Here is a 23621-nt window from a genome sequence, read left to right as displayed (position 1 = left end):
CGGCCATATTTTTCACATTATCAGGACCAGACGAAATATGCTCATCCTGGGAACAATTTGTTGAAGAAAAGCCGAAGGATGGGCGAAACTGATCAACATATGGCTGCAAATAAGGGTGCTTCAAAAGTTCCGATGCCTAAGCAAGGTGAAAATAATCAAATTGGTATATTGAAGTCCTGCATGTGGAGAATTCTTAGAGTTGGGCGCAAATAAATGCTTACACTGGGTCGGTGCTCTGGATGCTTTCTTAACATGCCCTTGATCAGCATCTTCCTGCATGTTTAACGTTAAACCAATTACCTACCATGTAGAGAGGAGTTAATAACTTGATATATGATAAAGGCTTAAGGTTTCCGTGAAACTAGTTTCAAATTTCCTAGATGAATACGTATTTGATTTAAAAGATCAGCACTTTATCCAAATATAAAATACATAAAAGATAGTAGAGAACTAGAACAATGAAGAGACAATAAAGCATTGAAAGTTTTAGTTGAAGCATGAAAAATCATAGAGAATACTTGGTCATCATGAAAACATAATGGTGAGCTCTACAATGTGCATTAAGACTTACAAAGATGGTGAGTAGCAAGAAGGCAAAGGCCCGATGGAGGAACGATTTATCTTGCTTATCAACCCTGCCATATCCTAGAACAAAAAGTTTGATAGAAGTTAGTGGAGGCAAAAAGTAACAGTTGTAAGGAATCACATATTGAAAGCATTGCGTAAAAGAGTGGAGAATAGAACATGAACCTTTACAACATTTGACTGAAAATCCAGTATATACAACAAAAGGAAGAACAAAAACTTAGGAATTTTACAGTTTCCTAGTTCAGCATGATATCAAATGAAACACATGCTACTTGCCACAATAGGTTATAAACTACACCCAAAAAGAGGGGTTGTCATAATCACAATGCAGAATACAAGGAACATATTCGAGCAAAAGAACTTAAGAACACTTACAAAAGCTTTAAAAGCAGGGCGATGAGCAGCCATCTCATAAATACAGCACCCTGTTAAACAAGAAACAATTTAGCTAGAAGAAGGTCTACACGTGTCAAACATGTTCTCATTAGGAGACATACCCAGGGACCAGATATCAGACTTGAAACCATAAGGAATATCTGCAAGCAATTCAGGACACATGTAATTGGGAGTTCCAACCACCTGAGCCATGTACAAAACAATTAATAACTACAAAATGGTAAAGTGATATCAAATATAGCCCAATACATATTGTATAATGTCTTTGGACGTTTATGATAGTTAAGACATATTCAGCACTCCAATATCTATTCCTTTTTCAAATTTTTAGATTTTTTTAAATTATTAAAACAAGAGTTACAAGACCGTTAAAATTTTTTAAATAAATCTCTCTCTATCTTCTAATATTAGCTCATTCCAAATAAAGAACCAGAAGTTAAATACTGTATATATTCTTCATTTTACAGCATCTGGGTCATTGATCACTGGAACACGAGGGTATCAACAAGATTCCTTTTTTAATTCTTTATTTAAATAAAAAAATTATATATACATATATATATTCTCAGCAGTGATTATTTTCTTATATAACTTGGCAATTTAGAAACAATTTATCCTGAGCAAATGAGGTTAAAATTAGCACAAAGTTTAACTGCAAGCTGTGGCACACATTTTTCTCGTTCCTTTAAACATACACTATTTTCTACTACAGTTCCTCAGCATATTAGAATGTGACAGCAACCTTGGTAGAATGGAACAATCTACTTTATAAGTAACCACACTAACATGAAAGGTTTTTTTATAAAATATACACCAGCATTGAGGCAAGTGCAAACCGAGAAAATCTCTTATTTCAAGCTAAATAGGATGAGCTCATCAACCAAGTATAGGAAGAAAAAGAAGAGAAACAATAGAAGAATGAAATTCTTTCCCATCCTTGGAGATGGTTGAAAAGTTTTTTAAAAAGGTTGTTACAAATAATTTAACATGGTACATACCGAAGAAGCCAAATCATCTGCCTTTAGAGTTTTTGCAAGCCCAAAATCCCCTAAACCAGTACAAATCAGAAAGAAAGTTTAGGATAATAAACCCAACAAATGTAACCAAGTAGGATATCAAATATGGCTAAATGATGGATAAAAAAAAGTAGAGAACATGTAGAAGCCAAGAGGAAAAGCGAGAAGACAAACTCACCAAGGCGCACATCTTGATCTTTGGTAAGAAAGATGTTGGAACACTAGCAAGAAGTGCTAAAAATCAGTCAAGAAATCATTAAGCTGATATTGAAGGATTAATTTAAATTTACACACATACCTTAAGGTCACGATGCAGGACAAAATTTGAATGCAAATATTCAACTGCCAGAAGCAGCTGTGCAAACCATTTGCAAAGTTTCTGTACAGTGTTCACGATCATCATTTTTAACAGTTAGTCATAACTCATAACTCATAGCCAGAGAAGAAACTAACTTGTAAAATTATGGTACCTCCTCGGGGAAATACACCCCATTTGATTTTTTCATCAATTCAGCCCTGTTAAAAGGAATAAGAAAAAGAACAATATTGACAGATTACAAAGATTGCATAAATTCAAAAACAAAAAAACTCATAATCAAAGTTCTCAATTCAACTTAGAAACTTACATATCTCCACCTTCACAGTATCCAGTAACAATACAAACATAGCAACCCTACATAATAAATAAACAAAAAAATTGATATCAACGTTAAGAAAGGCTGTCACGTTCTTAGCAAGCTACTTGTAAAAGTTAAATTTGCAGTCAAGATTCATACCAAAAAAAAAGAGAAGGTATTATTGTATCTTACTTTCTCAACCCAAGCTTCCTTAAATTCAACAATGCAAGGATGCTGAATCCGTGCAATAAGTGCCATCTACATTCCACAAAATTCAAAAACCATTTTATAGATTGGAAATTAAACTCTGTTACAGACTTAATTTAAAAATAAAAAAATAAACTAACTTCTTGATGTGCAGATCTCCTGCAACGCTCCGTTTGTCGTGCCAATCTGATCTTCTTCAACACATACCTGAATTTCTTTTAAAAAAAAGTTACCAAAAATTCAAAAATTAAGAATGTGAGAAAGTAGAAAGAAAAAAAAATACTTTTTCTTCTCGGATTTATGATGAACGAGAATGGCAGCACCGAAAGCACCACGGCCGATCTGTTCCATGATCTCGTAATGATCCATCCGAGACTCCATTGCTTTTACCTCTTTACTCGATCTTTTTTAATTTCGAAACAATAATGCGAACAGAAACATAAACTAAGAGGAGGGGAAATGGGAAAAAACGAAGAATCAATTCACGTTCGTCTTAAAAACAATTATTTCACCGGATCTCAAAACCATTGCCGAATTCTTAGCTTCAATTCCAATGCTGGTGATACGTTTCAGTAACCAACCGAACAGTGTTGACCATTATTTTTTAAAACCATCGAAAACTTCGTCTACGTTCCTCTCCTCCTTTCATGGCTGTTGAGCTCTAAAGTTTTTCTCTTTCACTTCACTCAACAGCAAGAAAGAAAAGGTATATATATTTTAAGCTACTTTTTTAGTTACGAATTTTATAGGGAGAAAGAGAGGTGGTTAAAATAACTAAAGCACGATAGTGAGTAGTCAACCAAATGTAAAACTTAATTAACTCTTTAATTATCTGATTATTGTTTATTTGTTTTGTGGAATGGCAGAGTGGATTTTTTTTTGTTTAAATACTCTTTATCTTTTGATAATGAACATTTATATGTTACATACAAGTGCTCGAATGCTATTTGATTCACTAAATATAATATTAAAAGTTATTTATGTTTTTAAAGAAAACAAATATTAATTAACACGTTATAATTAGACAAACAAATAAAATCCTCTGGCACTCAATAAAATAAAAAATCTTTTTCATCCTATAGGTTTTAAGAGTTATTTTTATATTTTTTTATAATATAGAGTGATTATAAATTAATATATGTTAAAAAATTAATTACTTGGTAATAGATGTATACTATATAAATATATTTGCTTAAACCTAAATCTTTTAAATAAAATAATATCTCATTTTACCATTAAAAGGTTTTATGAATTTATTTTTATACCCATTCTGACATTTATTATCACCAATTATATATATTCTAACGCATAAAATAGACTAAAATTGATAATGAAGAGAAAAATTGTATAATCAATGTATCATACAATATTTTTATATATAATAAAGAACACTTTCAAAAGCATTTACTACTAAAATATTAATAAATAATTGGTTTAATATAAAAACAAATATCCAATCTATACTTTTTTTTAAGTAATGTCCAAACCTTTTTTCGGTTAATCTAAGTATAACGTTACAAACGTTATTATTTTAGATGTATGGTATGTAACTATTATTAAAAAAGTTATTATATGACACATGTTACATTTTGGTAATTTTGAAATATTTTTAAAAAATAAAAAATTTATTTTATTAAAAAACTCAAATTTCTAATAAATATTAAAAAATCTCAAAAACTTTGAAAATCCTAATTTCAGTCTTATACCTACATCAACCGTCATTTTGGCCGCTATTTTTGTCGACTGAGCTTACCCTTGAATGTGCCTCCACCCGAGGGTTATTTATCCCCAAACAACCACCCAGAAAAACACACCTCGATGATGTAATCAACGGTAAACCCGACGAAACAATAAACTCGATTCAGATCCTATTGGCTTCGGATGTGGTGGCTCTTCTTTGAGTGGAGGCACGACTGGGTGGAGGTTCGACTAATGGTAACGACAGCAATGACGGTGATCGATGTGGGTATATGGATTAGATTTAGGGTTTTCAAAGTTTAGGATTTTTTTAAAAGATTTTTGAATTTTTTGAAAATTTTGAAATCAAAATGTGACACGTCTGTTACGAAACATGCACATAAAATGGTAATGTTTGTAACGTTAGACACTTGGATTGGTAGAAATAAACATGCACCTAGAGTGATAATATTTGTAATATTAGACCTCTGAATTGACCGGAAAAAAATAGACACCACTTTATAAAACAATATATAGTTTAGGCAATTTTTATATTAGGCCTAAATAATTAAACTTTGGATTTAACTTAATTAATTTATACGAACAATATTTAATTCTTAACAATTACCATTCTTCAAATGCCAATATCTCACTGAGTTGACAAATTGGAAGCAATGATTCGTCGGTGTGTTTAAGCCCACGATCTTTTGCCTCCATCACTGTAAAGAGAGAGCTAACATGCGCCGGGCCTAAAGAATTTCTCTTTTACCGAATGTTAACATCAGGTAAGGTAAACGCCCGTTTTTTTCCACCTCGGCTCTCCTCTTCTCCTTCAGCACTGCTATCGGTTAACATGCGCACATGCTGGTACGCAATAAAACCAAACCTGTTCTATCAAAGTAATTTAGTATAAACTACACATTTAATACCTAAATTTTTATTTTTATTTTATTTAATTACCTAAACTTTCATTTGTTTCAAAATCATGCTTAATGTTTATTTTTTGTTTCGTTTTGGTATCTTACCATTAAAAATTGAGAGAAACTGTTACAATATGATACTTTTTTATGAGTAAAATGAATCATTCCTCACTCAACTATCTTCTCGCTCTTATTTTGGTAACTAAAGTTTAATTTTTTAATTTAATTACTTCACTTTCAAATTACTCATTATTTAATCACTTTAACTTTCAAATTTAATTTTTTTAATAATATATTAATAAAACAATAATAAAAATATCATGTCACAATAATTATTAATAAAATAAATTAAAGTGATTCAAACATGATTAATTTGAAAGTTGAGTAGTTAAATTGATTTTTTTAAAATTTAGTGACCAAAATAAGAACGAGAATATAGTTAAATGATAAATGATATAATTTATCCATTAATAAATGCCACTTCAACAATTCCATTAAATTTTTAACAACAAAGTACTAAAATGAAATAAAAAATAAACAATATGTATCATTTTAAAACAAAAAAAGTTTGGGTATTAAAGTGAAATAAAACTGATAATTTTATATATTAAACATATATTTTATCCAACAATTTAAGTACATTTCAATAATAATTTAAATTTCAATAAAACCAAACAGTTCAGACCTAACTATAAAAAACAGATCACGTGGTCTTATCACTTGTTTAATGTAACCACATATGACGATGAATTGAGTCGTACCAGGTTCAAGTGCTCAATAATTGATTTATTTTGTTCTTTTTGTTATTTAAAAATTTTAATTTTAAGCATGAACAAAACGATTTTTATGATAAAATATTTGTTATTTTTTTGAGGTTTTAATTTCAAGCATCATGATTAATAGGGTATGAGCGTTCAATATAAAATAGTTGAGAGTTATTTTTAAATAAATATTATATTGTACTTAACAAAGATTAATAAAAAATATTAATTTAATAGTTTTATTAAATAATAATTAATTTTGAATCATATTAAATGATTTTAGTATAAATTTTGAATTTAATGCAAAAACAAGTGTCTAAATTATATCTTGAGTTAATTTTAAGTGTTTAAAGATTTTTTTCGTTTAAAATATGAGCCTAACATTTATGTCATTATACTTTTAGGTGTCTAGTCCGTAATAATGTTAAATTTATATGTTATTTGACTCATGTTAGATTTATAAAAATTTAAAAAATATATTTTTAAATAAAAGGCATAACTTTTTTTAAATTAAAAAATTTCCAAAATTATTTAGAATAAAAACACAAAAATCCTGAAATTATTAATTTCAAACTCTTTTATGGTCGTCTTCGATTATTATCTTTATCGTCGAAAAATCATCTACCTATTACTCTTTATTTAATGATCGGTTAATGCTAGGGCTGTAAATGAGACGAGATAGATCGCAAGCTACTTGAGATCGACTCGATCAAAGCTATGTCAACACTCGAATCGAATGAACTCGACTCGAGCTCGAACTCGACTCAAATTCTTAACGAGCTAAAACGAGCTACTTACTACTCGACTCGAAAAGGTCGCGAGCTACTTGAAAAAATGTTATATTATAATTTTAGATTTTTTAAAATTACATTATTAAAAATACATTATTGACAATTATAAAATTTTAAAAAAATATTTTTTAAATGTAATATAAGATTTTTGTAGGTTCAAATTCGTGTTTGAGTTCGAACTTGAATCGAGTTCGAGCACAAAATCGAGCACAAAATCGAGCTCGAGTCTCGAGCTTCAATTGAGCTCCTAAATTTTTTTTAGTTCGAGCCTTTTCGAGTTCGAGTCGAGTTTCAATATTACATTTCGAGTTCGAGCTGAGTTTGATAATTTTTAGCTCGTGAGTTTTCGAGTCAACCCTAATTTTAAACTTTTCTAGTTCGAATCGAGCTCAACAATACTCGAGCTCGACTCGGCTCGTTTACAGTCCTAGTTATTGCTCTTATTATTTTCTCAAATTCCTAAATACATAAATCCCTAACCCTACTTTTAATAGATAGGGGTTTAGTTGGGAATTAATTCCAATAATCCCAGATATTAGGAGAAAGGGGGACAGCCGGAGTAGGAGAGAGAATTTGAGCGAGAGGCCAGGGGTGAAATTTTGGGATTAATTTGGGACCCCGGGTGGAGGGGGCAAAGGGGGAGGGATTTTTTTTAAATGATATTTTTATTTTAAAAATAAAAAATTTAGAAAATATAGTAATAATATGTGTTAGATAATTGTCAGTTTTAACGATCATTATGAACCATACACTTAAAAGTATGATATTGGAAACTTAGGGACCTATTTTGAGCAAAAAAAAATGTTATACACCTAAAATTATCTTAAAGATAGTTTGAAGATTTATTTTACATCAAGCCCACACTTAAATTCCAAACCTCAATTAGTAAAGATTTTTATACGATCTATTTTATGATTTATATAATTATTTCTTCGAATATATGTGAGAATTAACTAAAAATTAATCTATACTTTTATTATGCGGTGAGAAAATCTAAAATTAATTTACGTTGGATTTAAACCTTAAAATACTACACAATTAATAATAATTTCGATTACATTCGAGAATGTTGCATTACTACCTAAAATGTTACTATATATACTCTAAAAAATTATACACTTGATAATAAATTTCAGTTATAATCGATAAAAGTCGGGAGTAATTTTTAGGTTGTAAAAAAATAGATATACAAATTATATAATTTGCTATAAAAAATACAATAATCTTTGTCTAAACCTAAAATATTATGCACTTGATACATTTTTCAGTTACAATAGACATAATCTAAAAAAAACAATATTTTTAACTGTGAAATTTTTAGTTACAAATGTCGAACCTTGATTGGCTAAAAGGACAAAAATCCCACAAGCAATACGAAAATATCAATATTGATCCATCCAACGACAGAGTCCATTGAAATCGAAGCATCCATTGGACCCAAAATTCAGAAGTATTTTAATTTTTAATTTCTTAATTGATTCTTCTCAGAACATAATGCTGGTTGTATCTACAAATCATGAGATCTGGAAGAATTCAATCTTTCTTCCCCTCTAATGTTTGACCTTACATTTCTTTACCAACACTAAAGATATTATCCCTTTGATGTGAACTCGAGTTGCTTTCAAGTAAGCACCCAAACAAATCTTTCTTCCATAATCTGAACCAACGAGGCAAAAACAAAACCAAAAACATTGAAGACATCATGGAATCTGAAGGAGGAAGAAGAAGGGTGGTGGTTATTGGTGGTGGAATTGCCGGCTCTCTCCTCGCCAAAACTATCCAATTCGATGCTGATCTCACTCTCATCGATCCGTAAGTTTTCTTGGCTTTTTCCCCTTCAAAATGATTTGTTTTTCTTCAATTTCAATTCATGTCCGATGAAAAACTCTGAAATGCGAGTCCAATGAACCCAACAGCTGAATTAAATTTCTGGTTTGTTTTATTTTTCCTGCTGAAAGCCTTTTGATATTTGTAAATAATATAATATGGGATTGAAGCAGTATATGTAGGATTTGTAGTTGTTTTGGGTAGGTTTAACTTCTATTTGGCAGGCTCTTTAAAAGTTCTTAATTCTGACAATTGATCGAACTGGATTTGGTCAACTGCCTCGGAATGGAGAGTGATTAATTGGAAGATCTTTGTTCTAATCTCAGGAAGGAGTATCTTGAGCTCACATGGGCAAACTTAAGGAACATGGTGGAGCCATCGTTTGCGGATAGATCGGTAATAAACCATAGAGATTACCTTACCAATGGACATATCGTAAAGTCCGCTGCGATAAACATCACCGACACCGATGTATTGACCGCTGACGGCTGCCACATTGTTTATGAATATCTTGTACTTGCTACTGGACACACCGATCCTGTTCCAATAACTAAGGTGGAGAGACTTTATCAATATGATGCAGGTAAAAAAACTGCGGCAACTTTTTGTCTTCCTAATCTTACTATTAGAGGCTATGATTCGAGTACCGGGAATCGAGGCTATGAACATATTGCAAATGTTTTGTGAAACTAAAGTGTGTTATTATTTGTGGATATACTCTAGCTGTGGAGTGCATTATTGAGGAACATGATGTATATTATAATATACATGTACAAGATAGAACAATTTTAATTTTGGATTTTGTTCTGCTCAGGTAAATTCTATTATATCCATTATGCTGGCAGAAAATCAAAAGATACAATCTGCTCAGTCTATTTTGATTGTTGGAGGAGGTCCTTCTGGTGTTGAACTTGCCGGAGAAATCGCCAGCGCCTTTCCTGGAAAGAAGGTTACGCTGGTTCATAAGGGACCAAGGTTACTGGAATTCATTGGAACCAAGGCTTCTGACAAGAGTTTAGGTTGGCTGAGATCAAGGAAAGTTAAAGTAAAACTAGAGCAAGCAGTTGATCTGAGTTCCACCTCAGTTGGAAGTCAAGTATATCGAACCTCGACCGGAGAAAGTATCAAAGCGGATTGCCATTTAATTTGTGTCGCAAAACCATTGGCCACAGCATGGCTTAGCGAGACTATATTGAAGACTAATTTGGATAAAAACGGAAGGTTGATGGTTGATGAGTATCTGAGAATCAAGGGTCGAAGCAACATATTCACAATCGGAGATATCACCGACATCCCAGTAAGTCCTCCTATCCCACAGTTAAGAATAATTTTGTTGAATAAGCGTTTACCTTAGACTTGATAATGCTACATTGCAAATGTGTTGGTTTTATGTATTGAATCAGTCCTGTTACATGGTTTAATATCTTGTTTCACAAGGTGGTCCTAACATTTAGATACCGCAATAATCCAGGAACTCAAACAAGGTTACTTAGCTCATAGACATGCCTTGGTGGTGGCTAAGAACTTGAAGTTGTTGATGGAGGAAAAGAAAGCAAAATGACCAAGTATGAGCCTGGTTCGACGATTTCAATAGTTTCCCTCGGAAGGAAAGATGCGGTCGCCCAATTTCCGTTTACGACTCTGAGTGGACGTATTCCAGGCTTGCTCAAATCCGGAAACTTGTTTGTAGGCAAAACCAGAAAGCAGATGGGTTTACAACCTTAAGTTACAGATATTTGGATGATACTCACACGACAAAACAAGTCCATTCTTTCCCCATTGTTACAATGTATTCTCCCCTTCGATTTGATCATTGGACTTGGGATTACTCTTGTTTTAGTAACTTGGATATTAAATCGAATGCAACATGATGACATGACCTGTTCTTTTATTGGTATTGATATGTGTTGTTTATCTCATTTTTCTTATTATTTCATTTTTTTTCTTTCAAATACGAAACTTTTATAGTCATCTTTTTGTTAGAGTTTTCAGTGATGATCATAGAGAACAGCTATCTGGGGAGTAAATTGAAGCCTTTAATGAACATGTTTCGCAGCATAAAGCAAGCAGCTAAATTGAAGGTCACTAAGAAAGTTGAGAGAAATGGTCGAAATCTCATAATGATGAACTGAACCGAACCGAACTCGAACTTGATTTCATTGCCGTCTACGAAATCAATGCTTACAAAGGATTGCAACCAAAGAGGAAATCGAACTAAAAAAACACATCAATTTTATTCGCTCCAATATTTTTCATCGGAGTCTTTATCATCTTCCCCATCATCATCGGAATCAGCCTTCAGACTAATCTTAAACTTCCTAACATCCTCCACCGCTGCATTTCTAAACAGCCCAATATCAACGGCACCGGAAACCATATGGTAACCGCGCTTTCCGAGCCCCTCCGGAGGATCATGAGGCATTGCAAAACCGCCCAAGAAGGCTCCACCACCGTTTCTCGGGTCCGACTTAAGAACTGCTTTCTCCGCCGTCTTCAACACCTCCTTTACCTTCTTGTGACCCGGGTCCCAAAGGTAACCCACGCTAGCGCTTAAATCCAGCGGACCCATTTGAATACAGTCGACCCCTTCGACGGTAGCTATGTCCTCCACTTTTTTGACACCGTCCACCGTCTCGACCTGGCACATTATCAACAGATCCTCCATGTAGTTACTCAGATAACCTTCGTTGATCCCGTAGTTGGAAGCTCTCACTACCGTGTGGGCGGATCCACGGATTCCGTCGGGAGGGAAACGACAATACGAAACCGCCTTTTTAGCGTCTTTAGCGGATTCAATCATGGGGAACATGATCCCTTGTGGGCCGAGGTCAAGGGCTTTCTTGGCCCAAGCCTCGGAGGACTCAGGGAGGCGGATGATGGCCGGGGTGTTGGTCTGGGTGAGGGAGCGGAGCATTTGAAGTGACTCGTTGATTCCCCCAGGCCCGTGTTCCATATCGATAACTACGAAGTCGTAGCCAGAGAAGGCGGCGATCTCGGCCAAAGTGGGGGAGAACGAGAGGAGGAAGATGCCGTATAGGGTATCACCGTCGCGGAGGCGAGATTTGAGAGAAGACGGGGAGGGAGAAGGGGAGGGATTAAGGGAGCTTTCAAGAGGGAGAAGTGTGGGGAATTTGGTGAGGCTTAAGGGTTTGAGTGAGGAAATGGATTGATTGAAAGAGGGAAAGGAGAGCGATCTGGAGGAAAAGAACGGAAGAGCCTTAACCGGTGAAATTTTAGGGGAGCCGGCTACGGCGGTTGTGTTGGTGAGGGCCGCCATCTGATGTGGGGGGTACTTCGGCTTTAACGAATAAAGAAATTTGCAACCAGGAATACATTTATAACAATATTTTCCCTTCTCAAACCTTGGGCTTGAGTATACAAAAATACATTCCAACCAAAATACCCAATAAATAAAAACCTTTCGTATTTTATCAAATTAAGTTTAAAATTTTAAAACGTTGCCTAATAAATTTTTATGTCATTAACGGATAATTGATTCTTAATGTAAACCTTTTGATGTAAATAACATTGGATTGAAGCATTATGCGTAGGATTTGTAGTTGTTTTGGGCAAGTTTAGCTTCTATTTGGCTCTTGACAATTGATTGAATTGGATTTGTGCAATTGCCCATAGTGAAGAAGAAAGACGTTTGTTTTAATCTCAGGAAGGAGTATGTTGAGCTCGCATGGTGGAGCCATCAGAATCAGCAGAATAACCATGAAAGCAACGCTCCAACCACATTGCAGTTGGTCCTTACCACTAACGTAACAAAAAGAACGAGCAACTTTTATTACAAGCACCGACTCAGTCTCCCGAAAGAACAAAAGGGTTTTCAATTTTAATGATCCTAGCATTTTATTATTCCAGGAAGGTTTTACTTTGCTGAAGAGACATGCCTTTTCGTTTGCTAAAACCTTGAACTTGTTGATTGATGGCTGCAGGTAAATTAAGCATAATAACCAAGTACGAGCCTGGTTCGCCGAAAGAGATAATAAAAATTCAAAGACTAAATTGACAACTAATAAAATTATAGGGCCAAAAAGGTCGTTTTGACTTGTTCTTTTGTGAATTTTAAAAGCTCTATATGATATTAATCTGTTTTCATAGACCAAAATACCGACGTTAATACAAACAGAAGCAGGGTAGATGTATTATCACAACAAAACCTTTACAATCTGTACAAAATTCCATGTGGTTTATTTCAAGAGAATTGGAAGCAAATTCTGCTGCATCCCGCACCCTGCTCTTTTCTTTTTTGGATCTCTGTTGTACAGTTTTTACTTCTTCGAATATGTAAGATACGGATCCTGTGCTATTGTCAAAACATCTGGCCTTTCTGCTTGATTATATGTTAGACATCGACGAATCAAATCCTGCACAAATACGACACTTGTTAGATCTCTTAGGACAAAACGAATCATCTCCGAATTGTGAAAGTGCTGAAACACAACACTAAAACCCAGCAAATCTGCAGCACATGCACAGAAACAGATTACGAATGCCTCCTTGAACCTATAGTTCTAGCTCAATTGGTTCATGCTGTTATATCCTAAGTGGCATCTAGCAAGTCCAAAATTCTCTCTAGAATGAACAATTGAACATCGAGTTGAAGTCCAAAATAAATGTAATTAATAATTTAAACCTGCTTTTGATGCTCACTAACAGAATTGTTTCATCCATCAAGACAAAAATATGCCGTAGCAACTGACAAAGACAACACAGAACTAACCTTTGCCTCGTTGGAGACAGTGGGCCTTGATGGGAATTCAACTTTACGAGCTTTAATAATTGTGTCTTCACGCAATATTCGTTCTTGAGTCTGGTCGTGCCCAAAAGGACGTCTACCAAAAAGCATTTGGTAAAGTAGAACACCGGCTGACCAAACATCCACCTGGTTTTAATGAAATACCACATCAAAAGAAAAATTGATGACACAAATAACAAACCATTTGGGTACATAGGTCTGATAACTTCTAAGCATTCCAAGAAGAAAAATTCGCAAGGGCAGAAAAATTTGATGTTACAAGGTAATAAAACCATCTGCTAAAAAAGTGATAAGGAAGAGATTGGGGATGGAGTCACCTACCTTTGATGAAATCAGAGGCGTTCTGCTAAGCTCAAAGCATTCCGGGGGCAAGTACCTGAAATCACAAAATAAAAATCAACACAACATTGCAAGTTAAAAGAAATGAGATATGACCACAAACTAGAACAAGCACAAAATAGAAAGAATAGGTAGATTTAGTAGATAACCGGCATAAGATATGAGGTAATTGCAGCAGAACTGGGGAGAAAAAAACAGCAAAGGTAGACATTTTCAAGGAAGGACATTAAACTGCATACTTACCAATATGTTCCAGCTCCTTGGGATGTAAGTTCCATACCCTGGGATCCAACATCATCCTCTACTATTTTGCTAAGACCAAAATCAGTTACTTTTGCTACACCTAACTCATCAAAGAGAACATTGCCAGGCTTCAGATCATAATGGATAATCTTCTGTGCTCTTTTGTTCAAGTACACAAGGCCTTGAAATATTTGAACTATGATAATCCTAGCTTCTTTCTCAGGCAATACTGGTGTTGCCTTCAAAACAGCATCAAGGTCTTTGCCTGGAAGCAATAAAAGAAATCAGAAGATAAAATGAAATTAAATATGCATGGTAGATATATCAAACCATTATCCAGACAGAATTTGTAGATATTCTCTACCAAGAAACTAAATAAAAAATGCTCCCAGACATAAAATGTGGTTAAGTTAGTTTACCGCTACAATACTCTAAGACAGTGCAGAAAGCATTCTGGTCAATCTCAAATATGTCCCAAAGCCGAACAATGTGATGGTGCACCAATGTCTTGTGAATGTTGTACTCTCGAATTGCATGTCTTATGTAACTTTGCTTCTTATCTTCACTCCACTGAGCATTCAGGCCATGAAGTTTACATGCAACGTATCTATGCTCTACCAAGTCATAAGCCTGCCGGAAATTTCTCAATTTCAAATCACCGCAAAAAGATGTATTTTCACAATTGCCAATTTTGGCAAGGATTACTAGACTTCTGACACATCCGTGTTTAAACATGCTTAGAAAAACATTTCAAAGATACAAGCTTGCCAGATATCTGACCTTATAAACCTCACTGAATCCACCTCTGCCAAGAAGATTTAAAAGGGCATATCTATTATTCAGTATTTGAAAATTGTTAAAACGGGATCCATCCTCATCTCGAATGCGCTTCATTTCACGTATAAGCCTTCCCTTATCTAGTTCATAGCGATCTCTTTCACGGAGAAGACTTTCCTCCTCCTAAAGAAAAATCATAACTCAATCATGTGGATTGCAAGGAAAAAATCAAGATAACTGGTACAGCTCTTTAATAAAATCAGATAAGGAAATAACTTGTAGAGTTGAACTTACACGCTTAATAGAGGCAAGACGTGATTTGTATATCTCATCCTGGATAAGGGTATCTTCTTCTTGCGCACCAGATTCTACATCACTAGCATCACCCTTGTCTTCAAACAAAAGAAAAGTTGTACTTCACTTAGTGCTTAGAAGTATACTCATTTAAAAACTTATTCTTCCGAGTCATGCTGGATGTATGTGTGTGTATAAAATTTAGGTGCATATACAGAGTAAGGTCTTCAAGTAGAAGTTGGGTGCAAGTAAATGTCAGACATCACTACTAACGACCCACCGGTCCCAACTCAGTAAGCCAACTTTTGGTCATAATCTTTTCGACATACATATCGTGAAAATAATGGCTAAAAGAGACTATAGTATGAGGGTTAAATATACAGCCAGACTCCTGATTAGCAAATAATTCTCTAATGAGTTGGCTCAAAATAGCACATCATTTACAAAATTGAAGCTTGTTGACTGCCAGCATGCAATTAGAAGTTCTATAGAACATGGCATCCATTTGTTTATCATAAATGGTAGTTAATCTCATGTGCACTCTACTCGAAAACAACATACATAAGCATTTTAAAAATACTGCTTTAAATAGGAATTCACATCCTCAAGTTATACTAATTCTGATTCCATAACAATTAAAACAAACTTAATATATGCATATATTTGTTCCATATAATATCCGAACTTAAACTAACAAAGTAAAGACAATAAGAATGCTTAAATCCTGTAATCAAAAAAAATTATGAATCACCAGATTGTCGCTTCTTCAATTGTTTCCTCTGTCGTTCAACAGCCTCCTTAGCTTCCAACAACTCTCTCTAAAAGAACATGAAAGGGAGATATATCAAAAATTAAATGAAATAATCATGCGAGTACACTAATAAAAGAATCCTTGGGACTAAATTGCTATATTAAATAATTTTTACTTTTATGATTACATAGACAATATAGAAAGAATAACATACAAGATGAGCATTTAGATCTTTAAGCGCTTGCCCATCCTCCCACGTCTCGGAAATGATTGTTCCAGCTCTGAAGGCAAAAAGAACATGGGGTAAATTCATTAATCAAGATACACAATGAGTTGTAACACTTATACAACATTAACATGAATGATGCACATAATAACTTTCCTTCCACTTATGTAGAGACAATTATAAGAATTATCACATTTATATGATTCACCAAAACACTTTTTCCTCCCACATAAGTTTAACAACAGAGTCATGCATTTAATTAGTACCATGGAATTATGGACACTGTGGTAACTTTCTCTCTCTCAGACTAAGCACTGTGTCAGGCATGAGAAATCAGTATCAACAACATTAACTAAATACGGGAAGCAATTAAATCATTATATATTAACTAAATACGGGAAGCAATTAAATCTTTTTATACCTGATTACTCCCACATTTCCGAGTCTCAAGGAATCCTGCCGTACCTTCATCCTAGCTTCTTGTCTCTCAGCTTTTGAAACAGCGATCAACAGATCGGATATCATTTTTATTCTCTGAACCACGATCAAATAAGAAGCCCAGGATTAAAACTAACACCACAAATTGCTATCAAGCAGACTTAACAAACATTCGCTTTTTAGTACTTTTATTTTCATTTTCCTCTTTAGGCATTGGTGACGTATTTATAAAGTTTGATATTCTGCGTTTGTGAAACGAACAACATTTTTAGAAGTTCAATTATGCGCATAAAGTTAACAGTCCACAAGAATATTACAGAAACAAGCTTCCTCAGAAGACACATGGTGTATGGGAAATATAAGCAACTTCACAAGTCAGGTTGAAGAAAATAACAAGCCCCCCATTATAGCTAATAAAACAATTAGGTCATTTAGTTTCCATTATCGCATAACGTGTAAGTTCCATCAGAAATGTGAGACGAGAGTTCTCTTTTTTAGAAAGATTGCCTAAAAAGTTAAATGCCATTCATCAAAGGCCTTCCACTGAAGAACTCTTTTTCACTACAAGTTTTAGTCTACAAGATTTAGCTGCTTTTGTATTCAAACAGAACAACAGAAAAATGTGAAAACCATATACAGTCATCATCCCATCAAAAATATGTTAATTTTATCTGAAAATGAAGTAATGTAGTTGCTTCTGAGATTAAATAAAAATTGAAAAAGAAAAAAGGATCCCTTCCTTGATTTAGTTAAAGACATGAATATAAAGTTTATATTTCTTACTTCAAGCATTATAATCCTTTCCCCAGTCCCCCCCTGAGGAGGGAAACCACCACGAGGGATATCTCGTTCATCTAAGATCTACACTATATATGTACGAGAGGTGTGATATAAGCTCACGTCAATGGCTATTGACTAAGTTTAGAACTTTCAGTATATTGAAATCCATCAATTAAGCTTAATAAAGACCTTTGGCTTCATTTGCTGATCGTAATCTTTAAGATCTTTCAATTCCTGCAAAAACGCAATAAATACTAAAAGGTAAGTAGTAAAATAAATAAAGAAGTTTGCACCGTATATTAGCAGAGCTACTTTATAAACCTTTTCTAGTTGCCGACAAAGATTTTGATAGTCAGAGGCTTCTTGACGACATTTCCTTAGGTCCTCCTCCAATGCTGCAACTTTTGCACGTAAAGATGTTACCTCTTCCTAAGTTAGGTTGCCAACCAAAAGAATTTGAACTGAGTCATAAAAATCTTCCGTTCATCTAAGGAAAATGATGCAAGTATATATTTTAGAAAAGAAAAAATAACTGGTTGCAAAGCAAATCACAATCCTTTTTCCTCCACTTTTCTGAACAAAATAAATAAACATTGCCAGAAAATTGAGGAGCAACTTTAAATAGTTAAAACAAAGAACTTTACGAAGATACATACCTCTAGTGAAGTGCGCTGATCAGTCTGGAGCATCTCTTTGGGCTTATTATCCTGAGATATGAATACAAATAGCAGACTGCCTAAGAGTGTATGTGATATGAATTATATAACTTATCTTGTATAAAAGAATTAACGACTATGTAGTTTTGCCAACTAGTCTGGTATGCAATAAAGGAAAAGAACAATTTTTTATTTTGTTTTCCATGTTTTTCTTTATTTGTTTCAAAATTAAAGAAAGGAAAAGCTCTTCTTAAAATTTCCTTTCTCGATAAACCGGTTAAATGTCTAAGGAAAAAGAAAATGGAACACTTGGACACTGGATTCTTACAATTTTAAGATCCAGTATAAAGTAAATGCATTTTTTCTTATCAATAGAGGTTGTACATTTCCCCCCCATATGTCTCCTACCACGAGAACAGTGTACACTCAAAGCACAATATATAGGACTCCACAAAATTAGCTTAAACAATGAAACAGGAAAAATGCTAACATGAACTCGAGATTAGTTTATTTTCCTTCTGTGTTTCACATTTCCTTTTTAAAACTATATAATTTTGACCTGTAACTGCCCCAAGCTTAGCGCATACACTAAAATGAACGGTCTAACATACCAAAAAGGCTGCTAGATAATAATATAAAGTGTTTTTGGTGCTGGCGTCTTTAACAATTATAACTATAAGGGAGAGAATCAAAAGCATAACATCCAGTGGCAGTAAAGCACACCTTATGGAAAGAGTTCTCAAGTTGACCATTTGAAAGTGTTACAATCGAACCAGATATCTGTTGTCTTATCTGATCATTAGCTCTAGAAGCACGACCTCTGCTTGAAACAGAATGTCCTCTTCCACGGCCTTGTTTTCTTCTATTTCCTTCGGAACTTGCCTTGAACTCCACAGGTTCAACAATCTTTTGCCTCCCTTCAGTAACCGCCTGACCAATTTTTCAAAACAAAAAAGTACATAAATAATCCTTTTCCAGAGAGCAGAAAAGGAAAAAGTTACAGTGAATAGAGAAATAAATAGAGACGATATGTGAAGCTATCAAACAGACTGCTTCAGAAAAAATGACATCAAACTACCTTGAAGAGCTCAAAACCAAAGAGATAGATTCCAAACCTCCAAGTGAAAAAAGGAAAAAACTCATGACTCATAAACATACCTCAACATGTTGAAAAACTGGCAAGTTATCATCTCCTTGGATTTTCTGGCGCTTCAGTATGTTGGCTTGTATTAAAAACTCACCTCCATTCTAGCATCATGTTACATGTAAAATATCCTTAAGTCAGTTCTTAAAACTTGAATAATAACAATGAACTAAACAATTAAAAATTATATAGAAATGGTGAAAAAGACAACTTCATATGCAAAAAAGCATTTATTATATAGAATATTTTATCCCTTTCAATGATCAACCGTTACAAAATAAAAATCCAGTTCATTTACACTCATCGTTTCTACCAGGCATGCTGTATCGCAATACAAAGTAAGCCAATGCCAGGCTAACCACTACTTTCCAAAGCAATAAAAAAATAGCATACCAACATCCAAATCTCAATTGTTCAACCTAGAAATAATGTGTTGCTGAGAAATGTGCCCCAAACCAAACTGTTAGTTCTTCTATTATTCCGCATTTGAAACGGAGACGAAATAAAAACAATGTTAAAGGAATTGTGAGATCATTTACCTCATCATCGGAATCACTAGAACTAGAAGCCTCCGACAAGTCCTCGGCAGAAACGAATTTCGAAGCTGACGATGGAGAAGGCCAAGGCAGCTGCTGCTGCTGTAGTTGCTGGGTTTGCGGCGGTTGCTGAGAAGCAGTGGTTGAAGATGCCTTGCCTACCAAGCGAGCTTCGAGCTTCGCAATCTTAGTGGGCAAAGAATGGTCCGATTGGTTTGAGGAATTAGAAGAGAAATGTGACAACATATCATCTGACATTGCGATCAAACAAAAAAAAAGGTGATCAGAAGATTACGGGGGGAAATGGAACTAAAATCCTAAAAAAAAAGTTTAGGGTTTTTCAAAGAAGAAATAAGGCCTGGTTGGTTAGGGTGAAAATTTTCTCATTTGGTATTTGGGTTATGAAGTTTTGAAATTGGGGCAAATGGAAAATAGAAAATAACCAATGGATTTTGTCACTGACATTAAAATAAGGTAAGCAATTAAGGTGGAATAAAATAGTAAACCACACATATTGTCACTAAATTTTAAAAACATTTTAATTTTAGCTATCCATTTTTAAGCCTTTCATTTCAATCACTCACGCTAACTTTTGTTCCCATTTTAACCATTCAATGATTAAATTTTCTTACTCGCAAAAGAATGATTAAATTTTGCTGTTGTAATGTTTTAGCACATTTTATTAACACATGTTATCACTTGATTAGTTAATAAAAATAAATAAATAAAATTTTATTATGTTTCTAAAAGATAAGAAGACAACATTCAATACTACATAGAAAGGTTAAGAAGAGAGACATATTAGCTATTTTAATATTTGATCCATCAAGTTAAACTTCCTAAAATATGTCAGGAGTAAATATAACCTAATAATCATGTCGTATTGTGATATGGCGATCAACGGTGATCGATAATATATGTAACACCCCAATTTAGGGGCTAAAATTAAGAAATTATAAAGTGGCGGATTTAATTGATATTTTGAAAGAAACATTGGGGATTAAATTGTAAAGTTTTAAAGTTGGCATACCGTTTTATAAAGTGCAGGAAATTAAGTGGCTAAACCCATGATTTAACCATTTCTTATATATGATGAATTATAAGCTCCTCCCCGTGCGCATGTTTCATATTTTCCAGATTTCTCTTCTCCAACAACCCAACTTCCAACTCCGATCTACTCGCCGTCCGACCTCCAAACGACGATCCGAAACCACCATCGTGTTCATTGTCAATCGAGGAACAAAACCCCTCAAACCTCCCGCACCATCGTGTTCGTTGCATCGTTCCGAGTTTGCCGGTGTCATCCTTGGTCTCCGTCGACGGCGGCGCGTGAGGAGGTGAAAGGTCAAAGTTTCCGATTTGTTGAAATCGAGCTCTCCGCCGTTCAAAATTGTGAACCGAGCTTTGTAAGTATCTCGAAATCGCTCAAAATAATTTTTAGAAATTTTTCCGGGATTTTAGCACTGTTCACGCGCCGCCACTGCGCGTGGGGAAGAAAAAAATGACTGGTTTGACCGGTTTTGGTGCATAGTTGACCGGTTTGACCGGTCACAACCCGACCCGACCCGTTTACCGACCCGACCCGTTTACCCGACCCGTTGACTCGACCCGTTGACCCGTTGACCGTTGACCACTGTTGACCAAAACTTTGACTGGCTTTGACCGGGCATTAAACGACCTTTGACTTCGACCGAGTATACCTATCCTGACATTTTTCGACGTTCCAAATCCGATTCCGCTGTTCGTTTTTCGAAATTAGAACCCGAAGGCCTCGAAATATCCAGTCAAACCCGTTGACTTTGATTTTGACTGAAAATTCCAAATTTCCGAAAAGTCACATTTTATGCTTTCGACGTCCTGAATCCGAATCCGAAGTCCGTTTCGCCAAATTCAAACCCGGTAAGCCGTATTTCACTGATTTATCACCCGATTTGATCCGTTTATCGCAATTAAGCTCCGGTTCTGATATAATTTATGTTGATATGTATCTGAGGAATTATTTGAAGTTGAATTGAAGATCAAAGGCATTCGAATGGAATTTTTATGGTCGATCGGTATTGCACGGAAATCGAGGTAATACTTTACTACCTCTTTATGCTTTATGGAACATGTTGATATTGGTAAATGCATGAATAAGATAATGTTTGTCACTTTTGTGGAGTTGAATAATTTATTCACTCGATATGAATGTGGTAGAAATTCTGTAACTGAATACGGATCGAATGACTAAGATAAGAGATTGATAATTGTTAGAATTAAATTACAAGTTTGTGATTGGTGATAAAGAAATCAGCTCTGGATTTGTAACTTATATTTTATATCATCAATGGTTAAATGTTAAAGATACTTGGATGAAAAATTATGAGAATACTCCGATATGGTAAAATTACGAAATTACCCTTATGTTGGAAAATGATAAGAATTGCCCCTGGAAGTTGGTTAATAACTCTAAAAAGACATATTGATCCGATATAACTACTGATGTGCATAAGAAATGTTAGTTTTATTTGGAAATTATGGATAACCGGTTTTAATCCTATGAGAGTTTGTGAAGGAATCATTTCAAAATCAAAGAATGTTCGGGAAAGCAATTGATCATAGGATCTCTAAATTATAATTATTTTCGTTAAGAGCTAATATTGAAATTATCTGGTTAAGAAATTACGAAAATGCCCTTGAGAGATAAAATAGTCTGAATTGACCCTGAATGAGAGAGTACTTTGAGGATTTGTACTTAACTCGATTAAGTACGAATTTAATTGTTAAGATCCTGTCTTTGTACAGAAAAATTTATAATATTTCGTTTGTAAAATCTGAGAAGACACTTGACCCGAAAATATTCGAATAAGGAGTAAATACTTGAAGAGTAATTTATCGGAGGTATTCTGCTGACAGAATTGTACGAAAGGACTGAAGTAAATGATAAGATTGAATTAAATAATAAGACCGGATGGAAAGAAATGATTGAAATATTCTAGAATTATAAAATGAACAAATTACCCCTGGAATGGAAATGACTCAAGAATGTCACCAAGCTCAGGAATGAATGGATATACTCAAGCTTTGAAATGAATAGAAAAAATGTTAAGCACCAAAATAACCAAAATGCCCTTATGACCTAGAATAAGTAAATGTCTTGGATTAATTAAGAAATCCAAATAAACATGGATGTTGTGCTACCAGTAAAAGTTGTGGAACGCAACTTAAGTGATTAACCAACGTTAGTACTATATCATTACCTGAATGATATAAGTATCACTTGAATGTTTGTTCATCTTCTCAAATTTGGATCGATGATAATTCTGGAAGTACTTGGCGCAGCTCAACTCTAGAGCGCATACAGTACTAATAAGTGGGTAGTCGTTAGTCAAATCAACCACGAATACCAGAATGACTTTATTATATGAATAAATTGAAATGAAATGAAGTACAACGTGTATTTGAAATTCAGAAACGTCTGAATTATTCTGGAAAACTTTAAAGTAATCGGGATAGACTTGCTTACCAAACGAACTAAGTAACATCAATGACTAAGGATTAAATAGGTGATTTGATGAGTTTGGAAACACTGTTGAACTTACATGATGAATTGTCATTATGGGTTATGAGCCATGGATCAAGTACGTCAGTATTTCCTGATATTGTTGAAACGTGGAAATGAAATAAAGACCGTTGGAAGATTTATTCAGTGATGATTATGGGGATGATCTATGGATCTGCACTATGATATTAAAGAGTGAATACACTGGAAGGATAATGAATTGACTTGTTGACATGCATCAGTTGAGAGTTGTGTAACTCGAGTTGTTTGATAATATGATCGATAGTCGTAGATTGTAAATGACTTGAATCTTCGATTCTATATTTCATCT

At 34.3% G+C, this 23621-nt stretch overlaps 3 protein-coding genes and 1 pseudogene across 3 annotated transcripts; 1 reads left to right on the top strand and 3 right to left on the bottom strand.

Annotated features, from left to right (window-relative positions):
• Positions 1-506: 506 nt before the first annotated feature.
• Positions 507-3499, bottom strand: LOC120203263 (serine/threonine-protein kinase Nek5-like). The gene is made up of 11 exons (XM_039203592.1): positions 3108-3499; positions 2965-3031; positions 2810-2875; positions 2627-2673; positions 2471-2516; positions 2299-2379; positions 2179-2221; positions 1983-2032; positions 1086-1167; positions 964-1013; positions 507-645 (listed from the first exon to the last, which is right to left on the bottom strand). The coding sequence occupies exons 1-11, from the start codon at positions 3203-3205 to the stop codon at positions 568-570; spliced, it is 708 nt and encodes a 235-aa protein (XP_039059523.1). The 5' UTR covers positions 3206-3499; the 3' UTR covers positions 507-567.
• Positions 3500-8357: 4858 nt separating this feature from the next.
• On the top strand, positions 8358-15108 carry LOC120203269 (annotated as a pseudogene).
• LOC120203270 (2-keto-3-deoxy-L-rhamnonate aldolase-like) lies at positions 10930-12111 on the bottom strand. The gene has a single exon (XM_039203596.1). It carries the CDS (start codon positions 12075-12077, stop codon positions 11034-11036), a length of 1044 nt encoding a protein of 347 aa, XP_039059527.1. The 5' UTR covers positions 12078-12111; the 3' UTR covers positions 10930-11033.
• LOC120203267 (serine/threonine-protein kinase TOUSLED-like) lies at positions 13008-20139 on the bottom strand. The gene is made up of 16 exons (XM_039203595.1): positions 19753-20139; positions 19228-19317; positions 18793-18999; positions 18070-18120; positions 17735-17842; positions 17603-17647; positions 16617-16729; positions 16184-16250; positions 15970-16036; positions 15219-15316; positions 14928-15107; positions 14567-14777; positions 14148-14412; positions 13887-13941; positions 13530-13691; positions 13008-13173 (listed from the first exon to the last, which is right to left on the bottom strand). The coding sequence occupies exons 1-16, from the start codon at positions 20005-20007 to the stop codon at positions 13078-13080; spliced, it is 2070 nt and encodes a 689-aa protein (XP_039059526.1). The 5' UTR covers positions 20008-20139; the 3' UTR covers positions 13008-13077.
• Positions 20140-23621: the final 3482 nt, after the last annotated feature.

Source organism: Hibiscus syriacus, unplaced genomic scaffold, assembly GCF_006381635.1.
Source record: "Hibiscus syriacus cultivar Baekdansim isolate YM2019G1 unplaced genomic scaffold, ASM638163v2 tig00009547_pilon, whole genome shotgun sequence".
Taxonomy (NCBI): domain Eukaryota; kingdom Viridiplantae; phylum Streptophyta; class Magnoliopsida; order Malvales; family Malvaceae; genus Hibiscus; species Hibiscus syriacus.
Note: the sequence above shows the minus strand (reverse complement) of the source record. Positions and strands in the feature narration are given on the sequence as shown.

What these genes read in the sequence shown, in the direction of transcription:
- LOC120203263 (XM_039203592.1), bottom strand. Translation starts at nt 3,205, where the DNA reads ATGGAGTCTCGGATGGATCATTACGAGATCATGGAACAGATCGGCCGT. An exon ending in GGAGATCTGCACATCAAGAA is followed by an intron (nt 2,876 to 2,964) that starts GTTAGTTTATTT and finishes TGTGGAATGTAG; the next exon opens with ATGGCACTTATTGCACGGAT. An exon ending in CAGATGATTTGGCTTCTTCG is followed by an intron (nt 1,168 to 1,982) that starts GTATGTACCATG and finishes TACATGGCTCAG; the next exon opens with GTGGTTGGAACTCCCAATTA.
- LOC120203270 (XM_039203596.1), bottom strand. Translation starts at nt 12,077, where the DNA reads ATGGCGGCCCTCACCAACACAACCGCCGTAGCCGGCTCCCCTAAAATT.
- LOC120203267 (XM_039203595.1), bottom strand. Translation starts at nt 20,007, where the DNA reads ATGTCAGATGATATGTTGTCACATTTCTCTTCTAATTCCTCAAACCAA. An exon ending in ATCAGCGCACTTCACTAGAG is followed by an intron (nt 17,843 to 18,069) that starts GTATGTATCTTC and finishes AACCTAACTTAG; the next exon opens with GAAGAGGTAACATCTTTACG. An exon ending in AAGATCTAAATGCTCATCTT is followed by an intron (nt 16,037 to 16,183) that starts GTATGTTATTCT and finishes ATGTTCTTTTAG; the next exon opens with AGAGAGTTGTTGGAAGCTAA.